The 27,223-nt window shown below is 38.3% G+C and overlaps 2 protein-coding genes across 2 annotated transcripts; both read right to left on the minus strand.

The window, feature by feature from the left end:
- Window positions 1-14,298: 14,298 nt before the first annotated feature.
- Window positions 14,299-14,766, minus strand: LOC118349406. Its single transcript, XM_035693811.1, has one exon. The coding sequence runs from the start codon at window positions 14,764-14,766 to the stop codon at window positions 14,299-14,301; it is 468 nt and encodes a 155-aa protein (XP_035549704.1).
- A 6,212-nt stretch (window positions 14,767-20,978) lies between these two features.
- Window positions 20,979-23,712, minus strand: LOC109004068 (agamous-like MADS-box protein AGL65). Its single transcript, XM_035693812.1, has 7 exons — window positions 23,639-23,712; window positions 22,852-22,911; window positions 22,730-22,748; window positions 22,529-22,593; window positions 21,599-21,695; window positions 21,138-21,196; window positions 20,979-21,033 (listed from the first exon to the last, which is right to left on the minus strand). Exons 1-7 carry the CDS (start codon window positions 23,710-23,712, stop codon window positions 20,979-20,981), a joined length of 429 nt encoding a protein of 142 aa, XP_035549705.1.
- Between the last annotated feature and the right edge of the window lie 3,511 nt (window positions 23,713-27,223).

The raw sequence follows: 27,223 nt of genomic DNA on the forward strand, positions 1-27,223 counted from the left end.
ATTATGGCACCTAATGCTGGTGAGTATATTACATTATGATGAGAGGTTATGTTACCAATGCATTGGGTTACGATGTCTGCAAACAAAGACGTAGTGTCAACATGAGTTGTACTACGGTCACCGACAGGTACTCGCAGTGCATAATCGGGAGTTATGATGATACCATATGTTATGTTATGTTAATGATGGTTTTAATAACGATTAAATGTTATGTTTTTTTTAAAGCAATGAGGCATGAAATGTTCTCTTTTGAAATGTCATTTTGAAATGAGAAAGTAAAAAATGTTCTCTAAAAGAAAATGTGCATTAAAGTTTTTTTGAGAAATGTTGAGAAATCTGGATGAGAGACAAATACAAATTTTTCTACATAGCATGCATCTCATGTTTATCATTAATCATGCATATATTATCTATGTGCAAGCTGGTTATTTAAGTTACTGAGATTTCAAGTAAATCTCAACCTTGTGGACCCACTATCATTCCCCCCGAAATGGTAGAAGTTGTGTCATGACTAGCATTTGACGAGCAGGATGAACCATTGACTTCAAATGGTTGAGCCAGATTTGGAGAAGAGGCGGGACTTGATATTAACATTTAAAGCATTGACTCTATATACCATAGAGCAAATGCGAGAATTAATCTAATTATGGAGTTTTTCTATTATGGAGATTCTCTCTCCCACGTTATGATGAACTTATGTGGATCTCTTAAGTGTGGAAGTCTATTTATGGTTTATTAATCATTGCGATTTAGTCATTATGGAATCAAAGTTTCTTTATCACCATTATTTTCTGCTGCGATTATTGCATACTACTACTTGCATACTAGGATGCATGGTGCATTAACTGTCATGAATAAGAGTATGTAACCTTGTATTGCATGTTCCAAAGCTCCAAGTCTCTGTTTCATCCCAAGCGAAGGCTGGGGACGTTACATGTTTTGTTTAGAAACTTGATAAAGTTGTAATGATTGGATAAAAAAGTTAAATATTTGAAATTAAAAAATATTTGTATATGTAGTGTTTGGATGTTGATATGAGATGAGATCATCTTGCAATCCAAATGGAACCTTAATTTATCATTTTAAGAGAACTTAATTGGACACGTGCTAGTATGTGGTTCGACCACATATTTTCAATTGATGTTGATAGATTGAAAAATTAATAGAGACCAACTAATCCATACCACGCAAAGCAAACTCTTGAAGAAAAAACTTTGGCATAGTAACTCTCCATTAAAATTTCTATTGAGAACAAGAGACTGTAATAGATAGCCATGGAAGAAGAACTTACTAAGCTTTGGAAAGGTTTTAGGCTAACAGAAACAGAGAAAGAAGAGGTGAACTTTTCTGTGGAAGACAGTAAACGTGTTGATGACAGAGCTCACAAATGTTTACTTCTTTAGGTTTTGATGGACAAGAACTTAAACAAGGAAGCTTTTAAAGGAACTGTGACCAAAGTTTGGAATCCTAAGGGTTCAGTCTGGTTTAATAAGGTGGGTCATCATAGATTCTTGGTTGAATTTCAAAAAGATGTAGATATTGAAAGAGTACTTAATGGTCGACCATGGACTTTTGATAAACACCTTATATGCATACAACCTTTTGATAAAAGTACCCCTCCTAATGAGATGATCTTTAATCAAGAACCTTTTTGGATTCAACTACATGGCTTGCCTCTTGCAGCCATGACTGTGGATGGAGGAGAGAAAATTGGTTTCTCACTTGGGGAAGTGCTTTCTATGGATGTGGATGGGGATGGTATTGGGTGGGGAAAATATCTCAGGATAAGAGTCAATATGGATATTACAAAGCCTATTACTCATGGGAAATTAATTAGAGTAGAAGGCAAACAAAGATGGGTTGAATTTAAATATGAAAGATTGCCTTTATTCTGCTTTCAATGTGGGGTTATAAAACATGATGGTCGTGTATGTGCTATGGAAAGAACAATATTTAATTATGCAGATACTTCTCAAATTCAATATGGTAAATGGTTAAGGGCCACAACTTTTAATTTAATGGGAAGTGGAGATAAAAAAAAAAACAGAGGGAAGGGGTACTAAAAGTCAATATAATGGCTCAGGTAATGGAGAGGGTCAAAGCAATGGGGCTTTAATCAATGTTTCAGGAAATCAGGCAATACAAAATATGACTTTTGATGAAGATACACATGACCAGCATTCTAGAAGTTACAACAAGACTGCAATAGTTGAAGGAAAACAAAAATTCTATCTTGAGCAACAAAGGCAAGATGAGTTAATACAAGAACAGACAAGAAGTCAACAAGAAGAGGGGTATAAGAAGTTCAAGATACATGAAGAAGTTCAAGAAAAATTCAGCAATACAATTTTATTACCAAAAGAAAGCCTGCTAAGTTCTAACATCTTAGAGAGTAATACAGATGTATCTAAAAATAATCCAGTGTAGAATGAGCAAGTATTTTCTAAACCTATGGGTTGGAAGAGAAGATCAAGTGCATTAAATGTTTCAACAACAGAAGAAATGGAAACCGATAACACTAGCAGAGTTATTACAAGAGGAAGAAAAAGGGAAAAAGCATCAAATGATAATGAGAATCTCCAAATGATCAACAAGAAACATAAAGATGAGCTCAATCCTGGAAGGAGCCAAACTCAGGAGCAATTAGTGGTGACTGCTAAGCAGCCCCACCTATCCCAATGAAATGCTTAACGGGGAACTGTCGAGGGCTTGGGAACCCTCGAATAGTTCATAAGCTTCACTTTTTAGTGAAGCAAAAGAGCCCAAATATCCTCTTCCTCATTGAAACAAAGAGTTAGAGAGAGAGGATTGAACAAATCAGGAATAGTATTGGTTTTGATAGAAGTTTTACTGTTAATGCAAAAGGGTATAGTGGAGGTTTAGCCATGATGTGGAATTCAGCTATGGACATAGAGGTTCTCACTTATACCAGTTTTCATATCTCTGTTAAGGTTAATGACTCAAAACTTGGAAAGATATGGATTGTCATAGGGTTTTATGGACATTCAATAATTGCAAAAAGAGAGGGAAGTTGGCAATTGCTTAGGTATTTACAACCTAAAGACAATAGCCCATGGTTGTGTATGGGAGATTTCAATGAAATTCTATATCAACATGAAAAATGGGGAGGATCTCAAAGATCTTTTGCTCAAATGCAAAGATTCAGGCAAGCTCTACAGGATTGTGACTTAAGTGACTTGGGTTATAATGGACACAAACATACCTAGTCTAGCAATAGAGAAGAATCATAATTCACCAAGGAGAGGCTAGATAGAGTATGTGCAAACACCACTTGTCTTATTATGTTTCCATCAATAGAGGTCGCAACAATTGCAACAAGTTCTTCATATCACTATCCTCTTTTGACAGTTTTGAACACTCAAACACAACCTGCAAGAAGGAAAGAAAGGCTGTTCAGATATGAATACAATTGGGGCATCAATACTGATTGCAAGGACTTAATTTCAACCACTTGGCATGTTCACAACAGAAATGCAAATTCCTTAGAAGGTTTGAAAATCAAGGTGCACAATTGTAAAACACAATTATTGAAATGGAGTAAGAACAAGGAGAGAGAAGTCTTTAAGATAATCAAGGTGCAACAAGAAAAGATTTTACATCTTCAAGTAAGAAATACAGGTGTTGATATTAAAGAAATACAACAGATTCAAAAGCAGATTAATTGGAGATTGGAGCAAGAAGAAGTGAAGTGGAAACAAAGGTCCAAACAAAGATGGCTTAAAGAGGAAGATATAAATACAAGTTATTTTCACAAGTGTGCTTCTCAAAGGTGCAAAATTAATACTATAAACATCTTCTGTGCAAGTCATTAATCAGATTTTTCAATATTTCTTCACAAATCTATTTTCTACTTCAAATCCAAAGGGTCAACAATAGTGTGTGGAGACAATGCCAAGGATGGTCACAAAAGAGATGAACCAAATGCTCCAAAAAGATTTTGAATTTTTAGAGGTTCAAGATGCAATTCTTAACATGAATCCTATGAGTTCCCTAGATCCATATGGGTTTTTAGCTAGTTTCTTTCAACAACATTGGGGGTATAATAGGTAAGGAATTTTGTAAGGTAGTTACTACAGCTCTTAACACAAGCAATTGGGACAACTCTATTAATGAGACTTTCATAGTGTTAATCCCAAAGGTCAAATATCCCAAAGTTGTAACAGAATTCATACCTATAAGTTTGTGTAATGTGATGTATAAGTTTATGGCCAAAGCAATAACAAACAGATTGAAGAATATTTTTTCCAGCATCATTTCAACAACTCAGACTGCATTTATACCAGAAAGGATGATAGCAGACAGTGTTATTGTTGCATATGAAGCTATACATTCAATGCAGTCCAAAATGAAGGGTTCCAAAGGGTATTTGGTTCTTAAGATGGACATGAGTAAAACTTATGATCGATTGGAGTGGTCTTTTATTGAAATTGTAATGAAGAAGATGAGATTCAACATAAAATGGATTGCTCTTATTTCAAGGTGTGTTTCAACAGTTTCTTACTCATTGTTAATCAATGGCATTCCACAACCTAATTTTTAGCCATATCGTGGAGTTAGACAGGGTGATCCACTATCACCCTATCTATTTATATTATGCTCAGAGGCACTCACTTTGATACTTAATAAGGCAGCGATGACTAGACATATCACAGGGATTTCTATTACTAGAGGGAAACTGCATATCAGTCATTTGTTTTTTGCATATGACTGTATGCTATTTTGCCAGGCAGTAGAGTTGTAATGGAGGAAAATGATGGGGATTGTTAGTCAATATGAGGAAGCTTCATGCCAAAGAATCAACAAAGACAAGTCCTCTCTCTTTTCATTAAAAATACTAGCATTTCCACCAAGAACTTCTTAACTAGTATGGCAGGGATTAGAGAAACAAACTCACAGGAGAAATACCTAGGCCTTCCAGCTTTGGTAGGTAGATCAAGAAGAAAAGAATTCAAGGCTATACTAGACAGAGTCAGTACTAAAATGAGCAATTGGAAGCACAAATTCTTATCACAAGTAGGGAGAGAGATTATGCTTAAATCTGTCATTCAAGCAATTCTCACTTACTCAATGAGAGTTTTTAAGCTTCCTAAATCATTACTGAGGCAACTAAATTGTTTGATGAAATGGTACTGGTGGGGTAAGGTCAATCAAGAAAAAAGGCTAAATTGGATGAGCTAGTTTCAAATGGAGAAATCTAAAGAGAAAGGAGGTCTTGGTTTTAGAGATTTTGAAAATTTTAATCTTGCTTTGTTAGCAAAGCAAGGTTAGAGAATTCTGTTTTATCCAACTCTTTATCATCAAGAGTGTTGAAGCTTAAACACTTTCCCAAATCTGATTTTCTTAATGCAAAATTGGGAAGCAACCCATCCTACATTTGGAGAAGTATTCTTTCAGCAAGAGAGCTTCTACAACAAGGACTTCATTGGAGAATAGGCAATGGGAAGTCAGTGAGAATATGGTCTGATCCATGGCTGCCACAACCAACAACTTACAAACCTCAAAGTGGAAATAAATCATTGGGGGAGATGCTAAAGTGGAAGCTCTAATAATGCTAGATGGTAAGGAATGTAATCTACCATTAATTCAGGAAGATTTTTGCAACAAGAAAGTTGACCTTATTAAGCAATTACCAATCAGCCAGAGTAATCAACAAGATAAATTGATATGGAGGAACAGTGCTAATGCCTGCTTTACAATGAGAAGAGCATTTCATTTACAAAGGGAATTGCAAGATAAGGAAAATGGTCAGAGTTCTTTCATTAATATCAGAGAGATCAACAGTGGACCAAATTATGGAAGATTCATTTACCTCCAGTAGCAAAGAACTTTCTTTGGAGAGCCTGTCGTAATATACTACCCATAAAGAACAATCTGTACAAGAAAAGAGTTTTGGATAATCCAACTTGCCCAATGTGTCTTAGAGAGCTTGAAACTAGTGAGCATAAATTTTGGGAGTGTGCCTTAGCAAATGATGTTTTAAGCCAACTATCTAGGAAAATTCAGAAATATAAGTGGTCTTATAGAAGTTTTAAAGAGTTAATAGAAGACATGTTTATCAAACTAGATAAGCAAGAAATGATAGAGCTATTTTTATCTTTATGGAATCTCTGGTGGAGGAGAAATCAGTTAGTATTTAGAAACATAGATCCCCAGGCAATGATACACAGAGTGAAACAAGTGCAACTGGATTTATGTACATATGAATCAAGACACGAGCATCAAGTCAGTGCAGAAAACAAAAGGATAGTTTCTTGGGAATGTCCACCCCAATGTTTTTGTAAGGTTAATTGGGATGCGGCTGTTGATAAAAAACATTGTAAAATAGAAATTTGGGTAGCAGTAAGAGATGAAGTTAGCAACTTTTTGGCAACCTTGAGGAAAAAACAAGACTTAATGCCTGATCCTAATCTAGCAGAGGCCATAGCAGCAAGGATAGCATATTATGAAAATACTTCACATGCCAAACACAATGAACCATCTTCGTACCAAAATCTCTCCATTATAATATTTATCACTATTATATATAAATAAAATCATCATTAAAAAAAATCAATCATTGATGAGACTCACACATTTTTCAATTATCTATCCAAAAGTTAACAACTCAACATACTTCATACATCCAAACAACTCAAAATACTCTCAATGGGACCCACAAACCCAATTCAATCTCTACTCATAACTATTCACAAATATTTTATAATATTTATCACTATTAAATATAAAAAAAATAAAACTACTATAATATTTATCACTTTTATATATAAATAAAAAATAAAATCACTATAATATTTATCACTGTTATATATAAATAAAAAATAAAATCACTATAATATTTATAACTATTATATATAAATAAAAATAAAATCCTTATAATATTTATCACTTTTATATATAAATAAAATCATCATTAAAAGAAATCAATCATTGATGGGACCCACACTTTTTTCAATTATCTATCCAAAAGTCAACAACCCAACATAATTTATATATCCAAATAGCTCAAAATACTCTCAATAAGACCCACAAATCTATTTTAATCTCTACTCATAACTATTCACAATTCCACACTTTTTTTTTTTGACAAGTCCACACTTTTTTTTTGAATTAAATTCTAAAATAATAGTTCTCTTTGATCCGCTTGTCCTTTAATTTCTGATTTTTTAATTTTAAGACAATCCATTCAGATACTTCAGCCTAGAACAGATTCCACCGTCAACCTCTCTCTCTCTCTTTCTCCGGGACACTCGCACTCTCTCGTTCCAGACACTCGCAATTTCTCTTTGGTTGGTTCTGCACTTTCCTATGCCCGAAATCACAGCTTTACCTGCCGTGCGAATTTTGTAAGCTTTCAATGATATCCAAAACACTCGTTCTATGTTATGCCCACCTTCTGTCTCTCCCCTTTTCCTTTCTGTGTTGCTGTAATAATTTTTATCCATATTCTGATTGTTCCACTGTGTCTCTCTTTCGACTGTTATTTTCCATCTGGTTGTATAATTTTTAGGCGTTTTTGCTGTTTCCTTCATACCTTCTACTTGGCGTCTCACCAAAACCATGTTCTGTTACACTGGGGGTGTAAATATAGCTGGATTATTTGCCATGTTGAGAGCTTCCAAAATTGGCAGCTTTATATGTTTGGGAGGTTTGGACAGTGAGTTGAGATGAAAATTGAAAATTAAATAAAATATTGTTAAAATATTATTTTTTAATATTATTATATGTTATGAGATTTGAAAAAGTTGAATTATTTATTATATTTTATGTGAGAATTTGAGAAATTTGTAATGATTAGATGAGATGAGATGGGTTCAATAACTTTTTATATCCAAACCTCCACTTGTGTTTTTGAGAACCGCGGTTTGAGATTTTTTGGCTTTACCATATGGGTATCTAGTGGAGTAGTGCTGGTGGTGCCTGGAATGAAAGCTTCTGTCTGGAGAACTGTAATATTATTGCATGATTAAAACATTCAATTGGATTGCATGAGAAAAGGGAAGTGTTTTTGGCTAAATTATGTTGTTCTTGGATGATATGAATTTGGGGTCGGCTTGTAAATGCAGAATAAAGGAATTTGCTTCTTAGATTGCATGATGGGAAGGGCGAAGCTCAGGATAAAGAGGTTAGAGAGCACTAGCAACCGACAAGTTACTTATTCGAAAAGGAGACATGGCATTTTGAAGAAAGCTCAGGAGTTGGTCATATTGTGCGACATTAACCTCGTTCTACTCATGTTTTCTCCAACCGGGATGTAACGCCACGACCCCGAGGGTCCAGAGAGTTAACTTATAAAACCTGATAATCAGCTCTAACAAGGCTAGAGTACTCCCAAAATCAATAATGTATCTATTTTCCCAAAACTCAAATCGAACGTAAATACTTCAATTAAACAAATCAAATAAGTTCATTTATCCAATATTCAATCCAAATAACCCAAATAAAATCAACTCTTCTTCTTGTCTCAAATAACAACTAGAAATAATAAAACATTAACATAAATCTCCATAAACCGTCTAAATCCATTGAAGCAACTTAAGAAAATAATTAGTCTCTAACACCAACACTAGTAACATGAGATACCCAACCACAAATCAGTGCTAATCTTCTCCATAGACTCTAATACTGATCCTCAGCTGAACCATCGATGTCATCTGAAATATTATGAAGATTAACGGGGTGAGTTATCAACAACTCAGCAAGCAAGGAGCATATACCAGCATGTAAACATGAGCATTTATAACATTTGATAAGCCGAACAAAACATTTACTTTCAGAATGCAGAAACAAAACTTTTACAAAACATTAGAGCGAAGTTTTCAGAAAATAAACTTATTCCAAAAAGAACTTCCGTTGGCATTTCCAAACTGAAACATTATAATTAAATCATCTCTTAGCATCACATCGGGACAATACCATGTTTAACCCCCGTGGTAGGGTTATAAACCACCATTATACCCGTGGCTGGGCCATATTCCATGTTTCACCCCCGTGGTAGGGTTATAAACCACCATTATACCCGTGGTTGGGCCATTTTCCATGTTTCACCCCCGTGGTAGGGTTATAAACCACCATTATACCAGTGGCTGGGCCTTAACAGAAACAGAACGGATTTCATCGAAAATCCGGTTACAATCATATACAGAATCAGAACATCATGCCAAGATTCTCAGATGACACATCATATCAAAACAAAAAAAAGGCTTCAGATCATTTCACATGTTCGAGATAAACATAAACAAATTATTCTCATTTGTTCATAACAAAACTTCCAGACTTTCATATTCGCTCTTTTACATAATTCAGAAATAAAGTACACAAAACTTGCTCATGTCTACACTAGTCATGACAGAAAAACATTTTCCCTTATATAGAATTTATGCATATGCAGAATAAACATTTGAGGTTGTTTTCAGATCATCTCTTTCAAAAAAATAAACACATTTATTCTTAAAGTCAACCTCCTTTTATTTATTTTATGCAAAACTAGTATATAAACCCCGCTTACCTGACTTCTTCGAATTATCAACACCTTGAGCCGGAACTCTAAAAGTAACACCACCTAAACAAAAGAACATATATCCAACATTTAATAACCAATCTAGTAGCCTGCTATTTAATGAATAAAAATCAAACAGTCCCTTCACAGCTCCATAACTATCTAACAATTAAATCCGAACAACTCTCTTCAAACCATTCGCAATTGAAACCCAAAACATCCACACCTTCTAATAATACCAACCGACTATAATCATTTCCAAAATCAACCACAGCAACTCTAATAATTAAAACATAATCCAATCCAAACTTCGCGTCCAAACTTCGAATAAAACCATTTCAGTGCCCGCATCAATACTCTACTCATTCAACAATTCAAAACTTGTAGAAAAATTCAATACCACTAGTTCCAAAAGACCCGTCATTTCACACCAAAAAGTCTCAAGTAATACTTCAAAAACCGACTCACAAAACACCCAAAATTATACTCCTCAACCTCCATAATTCCAATACACTTCACTGTTTCAGCAATTAAAACAACAACTAAAAAAAAAAAATAAGTCTAAGTGATGCACGGTCAACCAACCAGTGCGTGCGTGGTAGAACAAACCGAAGGAAAGAAATACAATGGCTTATGGAATGTGTGATTGCAAGTATAAGAATAAAATTAAGAGTAATATTAAAGGGAAGGCGGATTAATTACCGAAAGGAGAGATGAACAATTACTCCAAATGATAGTCCCAATGAAGACAATATTCGGACTCACGAACTGCATACAGCCGAAACCCAAGAAAGAAAAAAAAAAAAAAAAACAACAAAATCATCTAAGAGGTACAGAGAAAACAATGGGTGGAAGAAGAAAAACAGAAAAAGAAAGGAAACTACCGTGCAGCCAAGTCCACGGCGAGGAGCTTGAAGACCCACGGAAAACGCAGCACAACCGAAAACTGTAGAGGGGAAAAAAATTCCTGGGTGATTCAAGTAAATGCAGAAGTGATGCGGATGCAAATTTCTGTGGAGAAACTGCACAAACCGGCACAGCGTGGGAATGAGGCACACGGAATGGAGCAGTTTTCGCAGCAGAGCAGTTGAGAAAGAACGAAGAAAAGAAAGGGAAGGAGAGAAACCGACGGAAGGAAAGGAGAAGAGAAAGGAAAGGGATCACTTACCCAAAACGGCGCCGCTCGTGTCCCTCAGAAAAAGCACACGGGCTGGGCTTCAAGAAACGGTTAACTCCTACGGGCTGGGCTTCAAGCCGATTGTTACATTCTTCCCCCCTTAAAAAAAATTCCGTCCCCGAAATTTGTCACAAGCTAATAGGATCGTCGTCGAACAACTGGGGGTACTTGACTTGCATTTCCTCTTCTAATTCCCAAGAGGCTTCACTGATAGCATGATTACTCCATACCACCTTAACCAATGGAATAGTCCGATTACGTAACACTTGTTCTTTTCTCTCAACAATCCGTACCGGCTCTTCTGTATAAGTCAGATCTTCCTGAAAATGAAGAGGCTCGTAATCAATAACGTGAGTGGGATCAGGAACATACTTCCTCAGCATAGATACATGAAATACATTGTGTACACTTGAGAGCGCGGGTGGTAGGGCTACTCTGTAAGCCACTGGTCCAATCCGATCAAGAATCTCAAATGGTCCGATGTACCTAGGGCTCAACTTACCCTTCTTTCCAAACCTCATAACCCCTCTCATGGGTGCAATCCTCAAGAATACCTTAACCCCAACCTCAAACTCCAATTGGCGACGACGGTTATCTGCATAGCTCTTCTGCCGACTCTGAGCCGCTCTCATTCTAGCTCGAATGGTCTCAATCTTCTCTGCTGTCTTCTGTATGATTTCTGGACCCAAAATTTGTCTTTCACCCACTTCATCCCAATATAAAGGAGATCTACACTTCCTACCATAAAGTGCTTCATAAGGTGCCATCTCAATACTAGCCTGGTAGCTGTTATTATAAGCAAACTCGACTAAAGGCAAGTGTCGAATCCAAGTCCCCTTAAAATCCAGCATACAAGCTCTCAACATGTCTTCCAAAATTTGAATGGTCCTTTCGGACTGACCATCTGTCTGTGGGTGAAACGCCGTGCTGAAATTTAACTTAGTGCCCATGGCCTCTTGTAAGCTTCGCCAAAATTTCGAAGTGAAACGCGGATCCCTATCCGACACAATGGACACAGGTATCCCATGCAACCTCACTATTTCCTGTATATAAAGCTCGGCTAGTTTCTCCAACTTATAAGAAACTTTGATAGGTACAAAATGAGCTGTCTTCGTCAAACGGTCTACTATCACCAAATTGCATCTTGTCCGGTCGGTGCCCGTGGAAGGCCTGTAACAAAGTCCATGGAAATATGCTCCCATTTCCATTCTGGAATCTGAAGTGGTTGCAACAACCCTGCTGGTCGTTGGTGTTCTACTTTCACCTGTTGACATGTTAAGCACTGTGCCACAAATTGAGCAATCTCTCTCTTCATGCCCTCCCACCAAAAAGAATCTTTCAAATCTCGATACATTTTCGTACTACCCGGGTGGACTGTGTAAGGAGAGCGGTGCGCTTCTTCAAGGATAAGTCTTTTTATTACAACACTGTCCGGCACACAACATCTGTTTCCAAACCTTAATACTCCATCTTCAAAAATATTAAACTCAGGTTTATCCCCTTTTTCTACTTCTTCAAATAATCTCGCCAACTTAGAATCTTCTTTTTGGGCGAGCTTGATTCTGTCTATCAAAGCTGGTTGAACTATTAAACTGGCTATTAATGCCTGCTGGTCACCCACGACTACTTCAATACTGGCTCTTTCCAGGTCCATTAATAAGTGGGGTTGAGTGGTAAGAGTTGCAATTACTGGTCCCACTGGCTTCCTGCTAAGTGCATCAGCTACAACATTAGCTTTGCCTGGATGGTAGTTAATGTTGCAGTCATAATCCTTGACTAGTTCGAGCCATCTCCTCTGTCTCATATTCAGTTCTTTCTGAGTGAAGAAGTATTTCAAACTCTTGTGATCCGTGTAGATTTCGCACCTTTCACCATATAAATAATGCCTCCAGATTTTAAGTGCAAAGACAACGGCGGCCAACTCCAAATCATGTGTTGGGTAATTTTGTTCATATGTCTTCAGTTGCCGAGAAGCGTATGCTATTACTTTCCCATGCTGCATCAAAACACATCCCAAACCCAATCGTGAAGCGTCACTATAAACCACAAATCCTCCTCTTTCGCTAGGGACTGTTAGAACTGGAGCTGTCACCAATCTCTTCTTCAATTCCTGGAAGCTTTCCTCACATTTTTCAGTCCAAACATACTTGTTGTTCTTCCTTGTGAGGGCGGTAAGGGGAACCGCTATTTTTGAGAAATTGTCTATAAAACGACGGTAATAACCAGCCAAACCCAAGAAGCTCCTGACTTCATGCACATTGGTTGGTTGAGTCCAGTTAACTATTGCTTCAATCTTCCCGGGGTCTACAGAAATGCCATCCCTTGAGACTACTTGTCCCAAAAATGCAATAGACTCGAGCCAAAATTCACACTTTTTCAACTTGGCAAATAATTTCTTATCCCTGAGTGTCCCTAGTACTTGTCTCAGATGGTCTTCGTGTTCAGCTTTACTCTTGGAATAGATTAATATATCATCAATAAACACCACTACAAATTTATCCAGAAACTCATGAAATACTCGATTCATCAAGTCCATAAATACTGCTGGGGCATTGGTTAAACCAAAAGGCATGACTAAAAATTCATAGTGGCCATACCTGGTCCTGAAAGCTATCTTAGGCACATGCTCCGCCTTGATTTTTAATTGATGATAACCCGATCTGAGATCAATTTTAGAGAACACCTGCACACCTTGCAACTGATCAAATAAATCATCGATGCGGGGCAACGGATATTTATTCTTTATGGTCACTCGATTCAGTTCCCTGTAATCTATACACATCCTCATTGTCCCATCCTTCTTCTTCACAAACAAGACTGGAGCTCCCCAAGGTGACACACTAGGTCTAATGAAACCTTTATCCAACAAGTCTTGCAACTGTTCTTTGAGCTCGGCTAACTCTGATGGCGCCATTCGATAAGGGGCTTTGGAAAGAGGCGCTGTGCCTGGTGCTAATTCAATAGCAAACTCTACCTCCCGCTCAGGCGGTAATCCAGACAAATCTTCAGGAAAAACTTCTGGATATTCCCTCACAATAGGAATCTCTTCAAGTTTCAATTCTTCCTTTGGTTCATCCACCACAAAGGCCAAAAACCCTTGACACCCATCACGTAAAAGCTTGTCAACCTGAAAAGCATAAATAACTGATGGAGAGGTACGCACTCTAGAACCCATAAACCGAAGTTCCTCCTCTTCCGGAAACTTGAACACCACTTCCCTTTTAAAACAATCAATACTAGCATAACTGGAAGTTAACCAATCCATCCCCAAAATCACATCAAACCCAGTCATAGGAAAGACTATCAGGTTAGCTGGCATTTCCTTCCCGCTAATAGTTATTGGACACTTGAGTAAAATCTTGTTACAAGTCACTATATCACCAGTTGGGGTAGAGACCCTCAAATTGTAGTCCATCTCATCAGCAACAATGGGGCACAACTTAACATAATCCATAGAAATAAAGGAGTGGGTAGCCCCCGAGTCAAATAAAACAATAGCCTTATTGAGGAATAAGGGAACAATTCCTAGTTACGTCATATAATCCATAGAGATAATAAGACAGATATTCCTTAATTCTCAACAAAGAAAAATTTTAAGAGATGGTTAGAGAATCATACCTGTGATAACATCATCCTTGTCCTCAGCTTCTCCTGGTGTCAAAGCAAATACCCGAGCAGGTACAGTCCTCCACTGATTGTTGCCTTGATTATTCGGCCTAAAGTTTTGGGGTGGGTTGGGCCTTCTATTGTTCTCCGCAAGCAATGGACATTCTCTAATGAAATGCCCATCCTTACCGCATTTGAAACATGACCCCACTTCCTTCCTGCACTCTCCATGGTGTATGCGGTTACAGAACTTACAAGGGTTAGGTGTATGATTTCCCTGTATCTGTCTCTGACTTGAACTGCTCCCCTCATTTCTCTTTTTCCATTGCCCTTGATCCGAACTAGGAAACCCTTGTGGAGCAGCTCTCTTCCTCTGTTCTTGCAATTCAGCACCCCTCTTAAGATTCTGTTCCGCTAGCATCGCCTTGTGTACTAATTCTGAAAAATTCTGAATCTGTAAGATCATCACCCGTTCATAAATCCTGTAGTTCAAGCCTTCTTCAAACTTCTTAGTCTTTTTCTCCTCATCGGGAATCAAGTATGCGGCGAAACGTGATAATTCCGCAAACCTTGCAGCATACTGGCGCACAGTCATGGTCCCTTGCACCAAGTTGGTGAACTCTCGGGCTCTAGCATCCCTTTCTGCCTTAGGGAAAAATCGATCGAAGAAACTCTGCTTGAATTGAGCCCAAACAATTACTCCAATCCCCTCAGCTTCCCTGATAACTTTCTCAGAATTCCACCATCTCTTTGCTTCTCCAGATAGTTTGAAGGCTGCGAACTTGACTTTTTGCTGATCAGTACATTCCAAAACACCAAATATTTCTTCTATGTCTTGTATCCAATCTTCCGCAACGTTCGCATTGCCTCTTCCATCAAAGGTGGGAGGATGCGTTCGATTAAATTGTTCGAATGTGCAGCCCCCACCATTGTCGTCTTCATTCAAATCTTCAAGGGTTCGAACTCTACGACGAGCAGCCATCCTGAAAGTCTAAACTCGGTAAAACGTTCTAAAATAAAAGAAAATGAATATACCAGGTAAATAGAAATAAATAAGAGGATGAATAAAATATGCATATAAACACATATACATATATATCTATATAAATCAGATAACTATGCAAATCTGACATCACTTAATACACACGTATATCACTAAAATCTATAACCTCAAAGTTCCAAATTCAATTTCTAACATCAGCCAAATTTAAAACCTCAAATCCCATCAAAATCAATCTTAATGTTCTTGTAACTCAAACTTAAATATCCACATGACAATCCTTATAATCCTCCAATTCCTATTTTGAAATTTACACATCCTATGAACCCACAGATATCTAAACCTCCAAGGTCTACAGTATGCAGAATTCAAACCTGTCTCTGATACCAACTGTAACGCCCCGACCCCGAGGGTCCGGAGAGTTAACTCATAAAACCTAATAATCAGCTCTAACAAGGCTAGAGTACTCCCAAAATCAATAATGTATCTATTTTCCCAAAACTCAAATCGAACGTAAATACTTCAATTAAACAAATCAAATAAGTTCATTTATCCAATATTCAATCCAAATAACCCAAATAAAATCAACTCTTCTTCTTGTCTCAAATAACAACTAGAAATAATAAAACATTTACATAAATCTCCATAAACCGTCTAAATCCATTGAAGCAACTTAAGAAAATAATTAGTCTCTAACACCAACACTAGTAACATGAGATACCCAACCACAAATCAGTGCTAATCTTCTCCATAGACTCTAATACTGATCCTCAGCTGAACCATCGATGTCATCTGAAATATTATGAAGATTAACGGGGTGAGTTATCAACAACTCAGCAAGCAATGAGCATATACCAGCATGTAAACATGAGCATTTATAACATTTGATAAGCCGAACAAAACATTTACTTTCAGAATGCAGAAACAAAACTTTTACAAAACATTAGAGCGAAGTTTTCAGAAAATAAACTTATTCCAAAAAGAACTTCCGTTGGCATTTCCAAACTGAAACATTATAATTAAATCATCTCTCAGCATCACATCGGGACAATACCATGTTTAACCCCCGTGGTAGGGTTATAAACCACCATTATTGTAACACCCGGACCCAAAATTTGTATAGTTGGACATTAGATTGTTTATATATTTTTATTTATTTATTGGAGCTTGGTATTTTAAGTTTTTATTTTACAAACTGGAGTAGCGATTTTATTTTATTTTATTTTCTTCACACGTTATGTTTTCCCGCATGTTTCTTATTTTTATCTTCCTTCTCTTTCGGTTTTATCTCTTTTTTTTCCGTAAGTTTATTTTTTTTCTCTTTTCGTTCACGTCGTGCATGCTCACACACGTTCATCTCCATCCGCTCACACGTCTACTTCTCTAGGGTTTTATTTTCTTGTTCCTCCACTGATATATTTAAATATACGTACGTTTCGACGATGCTTCCGCCGCTGCCCTCCTTCCCGAAACCTTAGCCAAGTATTTTTTTGTTTTTCTTCTTCTTCCTCCTCTGTGCAAACCACGCTCACCCTCTAGCTCGGTCTCGACCCACACCGTCCCAGCATCACCGCAGCCTGTCCTCACCCTTTCGGAAAGCACCACGCCAGTTAACCGTAAGCCAGACCACTGCCTTCCCACGCGACACCGTAAGCCAGACCACCGTGAACCACTCCCACCGTTCTGTACACGTCCTCTTACCGCTTGAAGACCAGCAGCCGCGCAGCACCCAGCCACTGCCTCGATCGAACCCAGCCCGAAGCACACGAACCACATCCCGCTCGACGGAAACCACCGTGTGATAGCCACTGCAGGTCCCCTGTTTTTAGCAACCGAAACAGAGCACGTCGAGCCACAGCCCAGCCACCCAAAGCGCCAACTCTCTCCGCGTCGTCATTACCTGCCCAGAAAACACCGGCCGTTGCCACCTCGTGTCCATCGTTCGTTGACCTTCTCGATAAGTCACGGCCTTGTTTTCTCTCGCAGCACCCTGTCCGTCGCGTCTCAGAGTGAGTTTCATCCCTCTCCCTCACGTTTTGCCCGCCCACTTCATATTTCTCTCTCTATCATTTGCAACTGCCCAGGCGCCGCCCTCACCGCCGTCGACCTCAGCCAGTCCCTGCGCCGTCACACGTTTCCTTCTCAGTGAGTGCCTCGCGTCCCTGTTCTTGCGGTTTTTGCACCGAATTTGCGTGAATGCTTTTGCAGTTTACGTGATTTATTTTGCATGGTATTTGAAATGAATTACCGTAATGCCCTTTATTGCATATTATATTAATGGGCTTTTATTTTTATTCTGTATTAGTAAACTATTTTTTTTATTTATGATTACCGAAAACTATTTTTAATATGTTATTAAGTGAGGATTTATGTTAAGAGTCAATAATATTGTTGTATTGTTATTTCTACATTTTAAATATATTTTAGTCTTTTTAATAATAGTTATGGTTTATTTTAAAATATTTTGGGATAATTATATTACTTAGTATTTAGTTTCATAAGTTGTTTTCATTAGTAAATTTAGTCATAGTATTAAATTAGCTTTGACGATTTTAGAAAGTGATGATTGGTAATTTTAGGTTTTGAGGAATTAAATAGATTATTTTATAAGATTAGGATTAAATATCGAAATACGTGATTAATTGAAAATTTATGAGAATTACGTGATTATTTTATAGGTGAAGATTAATTATTGTCCGACGTTTTTGAGGTATTTCGAACAAGCTAAGAAGTTCAGGTAAGCGGGGCTCCTATGCTAGACTTTGCATTTAAAATAAAATGAGCTGAGATTATTTTTGGAAAATAGACATATTTGATGTTGAAAAGAAATTTGAACTGCCTCAGTTATTTGTTCTGCATTACTCATGAGATTCTGTTTAAGAAGAAATTATTTTCTGTCATGACTGGTGTAGACATGAGCTTATTTCTGACATTCTATTTCTGAACTTTGAAAAATAGAGCGAATATGAAATTTGTGCATAAATTATTTTTGTGATATGATTTTTGTTCTGTTCTGAAGATTTTCTGTACTTTGATATGATCTGATGTGATTTCTGAAAACCTCTGGCATAACATTCTGTTTCTGTTTCTGTTCCGTTCTGACCTCACCACGGGTGTAAAATTGTGGCCTCTGTTCGGGTTGGTACCAACTTTTCTGTTTCTGGTGCACCCACTTTGGAAACAAAGTGGTTTTCTGCATGGTCTTTCCTATGTGCACACTCGGGGCTCCGAGAATGAATAAGCGGAAGATTCACATTCTGTTTCTGCTCGGTTAGCTACCGAGGTTTGCACAACCCTACCACGGGGGTTAAACATGGTATTTGTTCTGATTTGATAAGATAAGATATGATGTTTCAGTTTATGCTATGCCAAAGGGATTTTTGATTATGAATATTTTCGAACTATCGCTCTGACATTTTTGATAACATGTTCTGACGCTGCATTTTGAAACATTATTCTGATTCTGCATTCTGAAATGAAATATTTTGTTCTACATTCCGATTTCTGTAAATGCTCATGTTTACACACTAGTATATGTCCTCTGCTTACTGAGTTGTTGATAACTCACCCCTTATCTCTATAATATTTCAGATGAAATTGATGGTTCAGCTGAGGATCAATATTAGAGTTTATGGAGAAGATTAGCAGTGAATGGTTGTTGGGTAACTCGTGGTATTAGTGTTGATATTGGAAGTTATTTATATTTCTTAAGTTGGCTTCAATGGATTTAGACGGTTTATGGAGACTTATGTTAATGTTTCATTATTTTAGTTTGTTATTTGAGACATGAAGAATAGTTGATTTTATTTGAGTTGCTGGATTGAAAATTGGATAGATGAGTTTATATGGTTTATTTAATTGAAGTATTTACGTGTGATTTGAGGTTTGAGAAAATATATATTCTTGAATTTGGAAGTACTCTAGCCTTGTAAAAGTTGATTATCAGGTCATATGAGTTAACTCTCCGGACCCTCGGGGACGGGAAGGAGAATGAGAAGTTCTTGCTCTTTATAAGGTTCTAATGGGGCTCCAATTGTATCATTGACTAGTCCTTTTGGAGTATAGGCCATGTGGTTTGGACTTTCCATTGGGGCGTTACAAATGGTATCAGAGCCTATCCCAACCAGAAATGTGGGACTTGAGCCGTGCCACCTAAAATGGACAGGCCCGACGAGGACGTCGGGAATTTAAGGGGGGTAGATTGTGATACCCCATATGATATGGATAAGGGTAGGTGGTGTATGGGATCCCACATTGCTTGGGAAGGAGAAGTTCTTGCTCTTTATAATGTTCCAATGGGGCTCTAATTGTATCATTGACTAGTCCTTTTGGAGTATAGGCCATGTGGTTTGGGCCTTCCATTAGGGCGTTACACTAATCCTGCCATTTCAAAGAACTTGGCCTTATTACACTTATGACCAGGTTGCCACTTATCCTCACAGAAGTAACAGATTCCTTTTTCTCTTTTTGCTTTCATTTCTGCTGGTGTAAGTTTCTGAAAAGGAACTGAGGTTTTGAAGGGGGTGGGCTTGGGACCAGAATTTCCTTCTTTCCTCATGGAGTTACCAAGAAGTGAGTGGTTGACCTCATTAGGAGCAGAATGACAAGGGGAATGGAGTCTATTGTTGCCCCTAGTACTGGTAATATACTCCTCTTGGATCTTGGCTAATCCAAAAGCAGTATTTAAGGACTGAGGGTGCAACATTCTCACAGGGAGTCGTATTTCATCCCTAAGGCCACTCAAGAAGCAAGAAAGTTTATAATTTTCAGATAAACCTTTCAATCGATTAGAAAGGACCTCAAATTGAGTTTTGTAGGCACTAACTGTAGAAGTTTGCCTTAACCTTGTAATGGCCTCCATAGGGTCATCATAAGAAGAGCTGCCAAATCTAGACTGAACAGCCTTAATAAAAGAATGCCAAGAATTGAAAGAATCAGTCTCCTCAGCATCTTGAAACCAAACCAAACCAAGGCATTTCCCTCCATATAAAACGAGGCCATCAGAATCTTTTGTCCATCTGGCATGGGGTGTAAGGCAAAATAATGATTTTCCTTATAGATCCATTCCGATGGGTCGTCACCATGAAACCTTGGAAAGTCTAATTTAATGCTACGAAACTGCATGCCAGAATTCATAGAGGTGTTGCCAATGTGACCCCCATCCATATGTGAGCCCTTTCCATTTCGATCAGTTCTACCTCCATTCAGTGCTTCCAACAAAATGTCCATCTTTGAATTCAGTCCTTCCAAAGCACTCTGATGATCTACAACTCTCTGGTCTTGGAGTTCTTGATTTTGCTTCAACCCAAGAACAAGCTTCTCTAATTCTTTGAACCATGTGCCTTCTGCCATTGTAAGAGCAAGGAGAAGAAGAAAAAGAAAAAAAATGTAGTGCTTGTGCCCAGAATTTTGAAGGGCTCTGATGCCAATTGTAACAACAGACTAAAACTGAGATCAAACAACTTGAATTACTGATCTTCGAGGGATCAGAAACCTCCACTTCAATTCACTTTATTATTCAATGGTTACAAAGGAAGAAAGGCTTCAGTCTTTATAGAAGCCTTATGATGATTAACAACGGCTACAAGGGGGTACTATGGTAATTTGCAACAAGTAGGTACATTAATGTTATAAAGGAACACCTGCATACCACGTGACTAACTAACTAACTAACTAATTCACTGCTGCTTAAACAAAGGAACACCTCGCTTCTCTTCAGCTCGAGCTTGCTTCCTGGTGATGAAGTGAACATAACAAACGAGCATATATGAGATTTCATGACCTTTGAGACAGGACAAGGGGGAGGGACACAAAGAGAAAGATCTGAAGTAGCTGACGCTTTAACCACCTGGATAGTGCTTTCTAGAGACGTTAGTTGGTGTTGTCCCAAGTTTTCCTGCAAAGAGAAAGACCTGGTATAAGTGTATTGCTTAAGGTGGGTTGGTAATGAGGCATTTCCACTGGCGCTATGAAAGGTGAGCCAGGAACTCACCTAGGGACTTGATTAAGGCAACGCTCTACTGAGGTGCCTCTATGGTGCAATTAGCAAGGCAAGGCAGCGTTACTAAGGAGCAGGCCTAGGAACTTATCTAGGGTCTGAATCACTTGAGGTGAGCACCCCTGTAATATCTACCACTCTCTCTCTCTCTCTCTCTCTCTCTCTCTAATATAACCAACACTTTTGTGAATTAAAAATGATGGTATACAAATTCATACACAGGCACTAATCTAAAGGTCAGAAATATTCCCAGATAAATAAGTCAAGCTTTCTCATACATAAAATATACAAATATTGTACCTTATGCAGATGTAATCGGTTAACTGATTCTCGTAGCAAGTCTTCAATGTGCCTGAGGTATTCTACATTGTTGATTTTATCCAGATCACTCCAATAGCTGAAGGAACGGCAAGATAGGTAAGATTGTTAAATGAACATAAAGGAAACTAAGTACGAAAGTCGGTCAAACTACAGATCATCATATGAAACAAGGCAGTTGTAATAAAGAAACAACTTGCACTAGATACATATTGATATTGCTCAACTTTTTAGATGCATTCTGTTATCAGTTGACATCTTACGTGGAATGAAATAATAGGGGTTGAACAATGTGGTAGCGGTTAGAGGGTCATATACTATGTGCTATATAATACATAATCCGACGGAACAGTTGCTCGTGCGCCTTGGTTTTTGTTGAAACTTCGCAGCCTCATAAAACTGGCAATAGGACTTCTCTTTTCTTTTTTTTATAAGTATAAGAAACAAGTTATGGCAATAGGGCTTATCTGAACAACCAGTGTGTGTAGTCCTCAACCAGAACAATATTATTTTCTGAAAGGTTGTTTTTTTTTCCCTTTTTTGAGTTCAACTGGAACAATAATTTCAAATAAGGACGGTCCGAACTGAAAAAGTACCATTCAAAAGAAAAAGCAGTACTTTAAACACCAAAAGCCCCTAAGGTGCACCTCAGTCTCTTTTGTACTCCTGAAGTTGAGCTTGCAATACCCTAAATTGATTACCCAATTCCTGCACATCGTATTTACGCACAAACCACTTAATCAAGTAAATAAAGAATCCAAATCATAATGTATTAAGATACGGCTGGTAAACAATCTGTACCTCGATTGTTTGAGGGCTGGCAAGAAGAAAAGAAAAATAAGGGGGTGCCAAGTCAGATGGGGTCAAGAAGTTCATTACTAAAAATTTACAGATTGATCAATACAATAGTACCTTGAACCCATAAAATTCTCTATATTTACATCATGGTCCAACTTCTTGAAGGTTTTCTTTAGAACCTATATTACCAAACAGAACATCGACATGAATAAAAGAATAAATATTGAGGGATTAATGCTCTATCTTGAACTGATACAAACAGAAGAAGCAAACATAGACACTATATTTTGAAAGGATGGGGAATGACAGTCATACTTCAAGGTTCTCCAATTTCCTGTTCCAGTGAAATAAAATATCACTTAGCTGTAGTGCATCCAAATTCAACCAAACAACTGAATAAAAAGGGTCAAAAGTTTAGGAAAATTTCTTTTCCACACCTTTTTGCCCTTTCATGCGGTGTTATGTGTGCATACTTTGCAATAACCTCTTCAAAATTTCTGAGATGACAAAGAAACATTTCAGATTATCATGTATGGAATATATCAAACCCCATTTTAACCATTGTCGAATCTGTTTAATAATTCTCCTTTGCAATTTAGGTAGATTTAGCATATAGTTAAAGACTTTTGCTAAACTTTGTCTCACTGACGTGAGATGTTTGGTTGTATTGAGTATATATAGAACAAACATTATATGGAAGGAACTATATAAGGGATGATCCAGAGGGTTTACAGGAGGATTTGTGGGATTACAAAGATTCAAAAAAGTTTCTAAACATGTTGTACAACTGTCAACAGACACCTACAGTTACGGTGTGTGAGCTGCAGAGCTATTGATAGTAAGGAATGTCCGACCAACACATAACATCAGTTATCTCCCAATATACTGTAAATTCCCTGCCAAGAATATTTGTGATCTCCATCTAACAGACATCTATCTATTATGCACATAAACTAGAGGCATGAAGACAGCGTATTATTTCGATCAGGGAAATGTTGTATAACAAAGGGCATCCACTTACACTACCTGTGCTCTCCTTGACATAACGTAGGCCTCCCATGTAACAATCGGCTTGAAGCCCAGCCCGTGTGCTTTTTCTGAGGGACACGAGCGGCGCCGTTTTGGGTAAGTGATCCCTTTCCTTTCTCTTCTCCTTTCCTTCCGTCAGTTTCTCTCCTTCCCTTTCTTTTCTTCTTTCTTTCTCAACTGCTCTGCTGCGAAAACTGCTCCATTCCGTGTGCCTCATTCCCACGCTGTGCCGGTTTGTGCAGTTTCTCCACAGAAATTTGCGTCCGCATCACTTCTGCATTTACTTGAATCACCCAGGAATTTTTTTCCCCTCTACAGTTTTCGGTTGTGCTGCGTTTTCCGTGGGTCTTCAAGCTCCTCGCCGTGGACTTGGCTGCACGGTAGTTTCCTTTCTTTTTCTGTTTTTCTTCTTCCACCCATTGTTTTCTCTGTACCTCTTAGATGATTTTGTTGTTCTTTTTTTTCTTTCTTGGGTTTCGGCTGTATGCAGTTCGTGAGTTCGAATATTGTCTTCATTGGGACTATCATTTGGAGTAATTGTTCATCTCTCCTTTCGGTAATTAATCCGCCTACCCTTTAATATTACTCTTAATTTTATTCTTATACTTGCAATCACACATTCCATAAGCCATTGTATTTCTTTCCTTCGGTCTGTTCTACCACGCACGCACTGGTTGGTTGACCGTGCATCACTTAGACTTTTTTTTTTTAGTTGTTGTTTTAATTGCTGAAACAGTGAAGTGTATTGGAATTATGGAGGTTGAGGAGTATAATTTTGGGTGTTTTGTGAGTCGGTTTTTGAAGTATTACTTGAGACTTTTTGGTGTGAAATGACGGGTCTTTTGGAACTAGTGGTATTGAATTTTTCTACAAGTTTTGAATTGTTGAATGAGTAGAGTATTGATGCGTGCACTGAAATGGTTTTATTCGAAGTTTGGAAGCGAAGTTTGGATTGGATTATGTTTTAATTATTAGAGTTGCTGTGGTTGATTTTGGAAATGATTATAGTCGGTTGGTATTATTAGAAGGTGTGGATGTTTTGGGTTTCAATTGCGAATGGGTTGAAGAGAGTTGTTCGGATTTAATTGTTAGATAGTTATGGAGCTGTGAAGGGACTGTTTGATTTTTTATTCATTAAATAGCAGGCTACTAGATTGGTTATTAAATGTTGGATATATGTTCTTTTGTTTAGGTGGTGTTACTTTTAGAGTTCCGGCTCAAGGTGTTGATAATTCGAAGAAGTCAGGTAAGCGGGGTTTATATACTAGTTTTGCATAAAATAAATGAAAGGAGGTTGACTTTGAGAATAAATGTGTTTATTTTTTTGAAAGAGATGATCTGAAAACAACCTCAAATGTTTATTCTGCATATGCATAAATTCTATATAAGGAAAAATGTTTTTCTGTCATGACTAGTGTAGACATGAGCAAGTTTTGTGTACTTTATTTCTGAATTATGTAAAAGAGCGAATATGAAAGTCTGGAAGTTTTGTTATGAACAAATGAGAATAATTTGTTTATGTCTATCTCGAACATGTGAAATGATCTGAAGCCTTTTTTTTGTTTTGATATGATGTGTCATCTGAGAATCTTGGCATGATGTTCTGATTCTGTATATGATTGTAACCGGATTTTCGATGAAATCCGTTCTGTTTCTGTTAAGGCCCAGCCACGGGTATAATGGTGGATTATAACCCTACCACGGGGGTCAAACATGGAAAATGGCCCAACCACGGGTATAATGGTGGTTTATAACCCTACCACGGGGGTGAAACATGGAATATGGCCCAACCACGGGTATAATTGTGATACCCCATATGATATGGATAAGGGTAGGTGGTGTATGGGATCCCACATTGCTTGGGAAGGAGAAGTTCTTGCTCTTTATAAGGTTCTAATGGGGCTCCAATTGTATCATTGACTAGTCCTTTTGGAGTATAGGCCATGTGGTTTGGGCTTTCCAATGGGGCGTTACAAATGGTATCAGAGCCTATCCCAACCAGAAATGTGGGACTTGAGCCGTGCCACCTAAATGGACAGGCCCGACGAGGACGTCGGGAATTTAAGGGGGGTAGATTGTGATACCCCATATGATATGGATAAGGGTAGGTGGTGTATGGGATCCCACATTGCTTGGGAAGGAGAAGTTCTTGCTCTTTATAATGTTCCAATGGGGCTCTAATTGTATCATTGACTAGTCCTTTTGGAGTATAGGCCATGTGGTTTGGGCCTTCCATTGGGGCGTTACAAATGGTATCAGAGCCTATCCCAACCAGAAATGTGGGACTTGAGCCGTGTCACCTACAATGGACAGGCCCGACGAGGACGTCAGAATTTAAGGGGGGTAGATTGTGATACCCCATATGATATGGATAAGGGTAGGTGGTGTATGGGATCCCACATTGCTTGGGAAGGAGAAGTTCTTGCTCTTTATAAGGTTCTAATGGGGCTCCAATTGTATCATTGACTAGTCCTTTTGGAGTATAGGCCATGTGGTTTGGGCTTTCCAATGGGGCGTTACAAATGGTATCAGAGCCTATCCCAACCAGAAATGTGGGACTTGAGCCGTGCCACCTAAAATGGACAGGCCCGACGAGGACGTCGGGAATTTAAGGGGGGTAGATTGTGATACCCCATATGATATGGATAAGGGTAGGTGGTGTATGGGATCCCACATTGCTTGGGAAGGAGAAGTTCTTGCTGTTTATAATGTTCCAATGGGGCTCTAATTGTATCATTGACTAGTCCTTTTGGAGTATAGGCCATGTGGTTTGGGCCTTCCATTGGGGCGTTACAAATGGTATCAGAGCCTATCCCAACCAGAAATGTGGGACTTGAGCCGTGCCACCTACAATGGACAGGCCCGACGAGGACGTCGGGAATTTAAGGGGGGTAGATTGTGATACCCCATATGATATGGATAAGGGTAGGTGGTGTATGGGATCCCACATTGCTTGGGAAGGAGAAGTTCTTGCTCTTTATAAGGTTCTAATGGGGCTCCAATTGTATCATTGACTAGTCCTTTTGGAGTATAGGCCATGTGGTTTGGGCTTTCCATTGGGGCGTTACAATTAGAATGGTTACAAGATTCTGCGAAGGAAGAGGCTGGTCCACAAGAGTCACAGGAAACTAATGAACCTGTGGAAGTCGAGACTGAGGTACCTGAGATCTCATTCCATGCAATAGCAGGCTGTATAAGCCCGAAAACTATGAGAGTACATGGCAAAATCAAGAACTGCTCAGTTATAGTTCTGGTTGACACTGGTAGCACACATAACTTCCTTGATCCTATGATAGCAAGGAAGGTGGGGTTAGCTGTCAAGCAAGGTGGTCAGATTACAGTAAGGGTAGCCAATGGGGAAAGCATGAATGGTGAAGGTCTGGTCCAACAATTACAGTTTCAGATGCAAGGCCATAATTTCACAACTGATTTCTTCCTCCTACCATTGGGAGGTTGTGATGTGGTGGTTGGCATGCAATGGTTAAGAACCTTAGGTCCTGTTTTATGGGATTTTAACAATCTCACAATGACCTTCACCAGTGCCAAGGGTTCTGTCACACTGTTGGGCTTGAGCTCTAGCAAGCCTGAGTTTGTGGCAGATGTTCAGATTTGCCAACTCACTATGGTGGAAAGGAAGGGAATGCTACTTCAGCTAGTGCTCAACGAGACAACTCAAGCAATGGGCAGCTATGCTGCTGACATTGAGGCAGTATTGGCTAAATATGACCATGTCTTTGCTGAACCAAAGGGATTGCCTCCAAGAAGGTCTAGAGATCATCA

The sequence above is a fragment of the Juglans regia genome, chromosome 9, assembly GCF_001411555.2.
Source record: "Juglans regia cultivar Chandler chromosome 9, Walnut 2.0, whole genome shotgun sequence".
Taxonomy (NCBI): domain Eukaryota; kingdom Viridiplantae; phylum Streptophyta; class Magnoliopsida; order Fagales; family Juglandaceae; genus Juglans; species Juglans regia.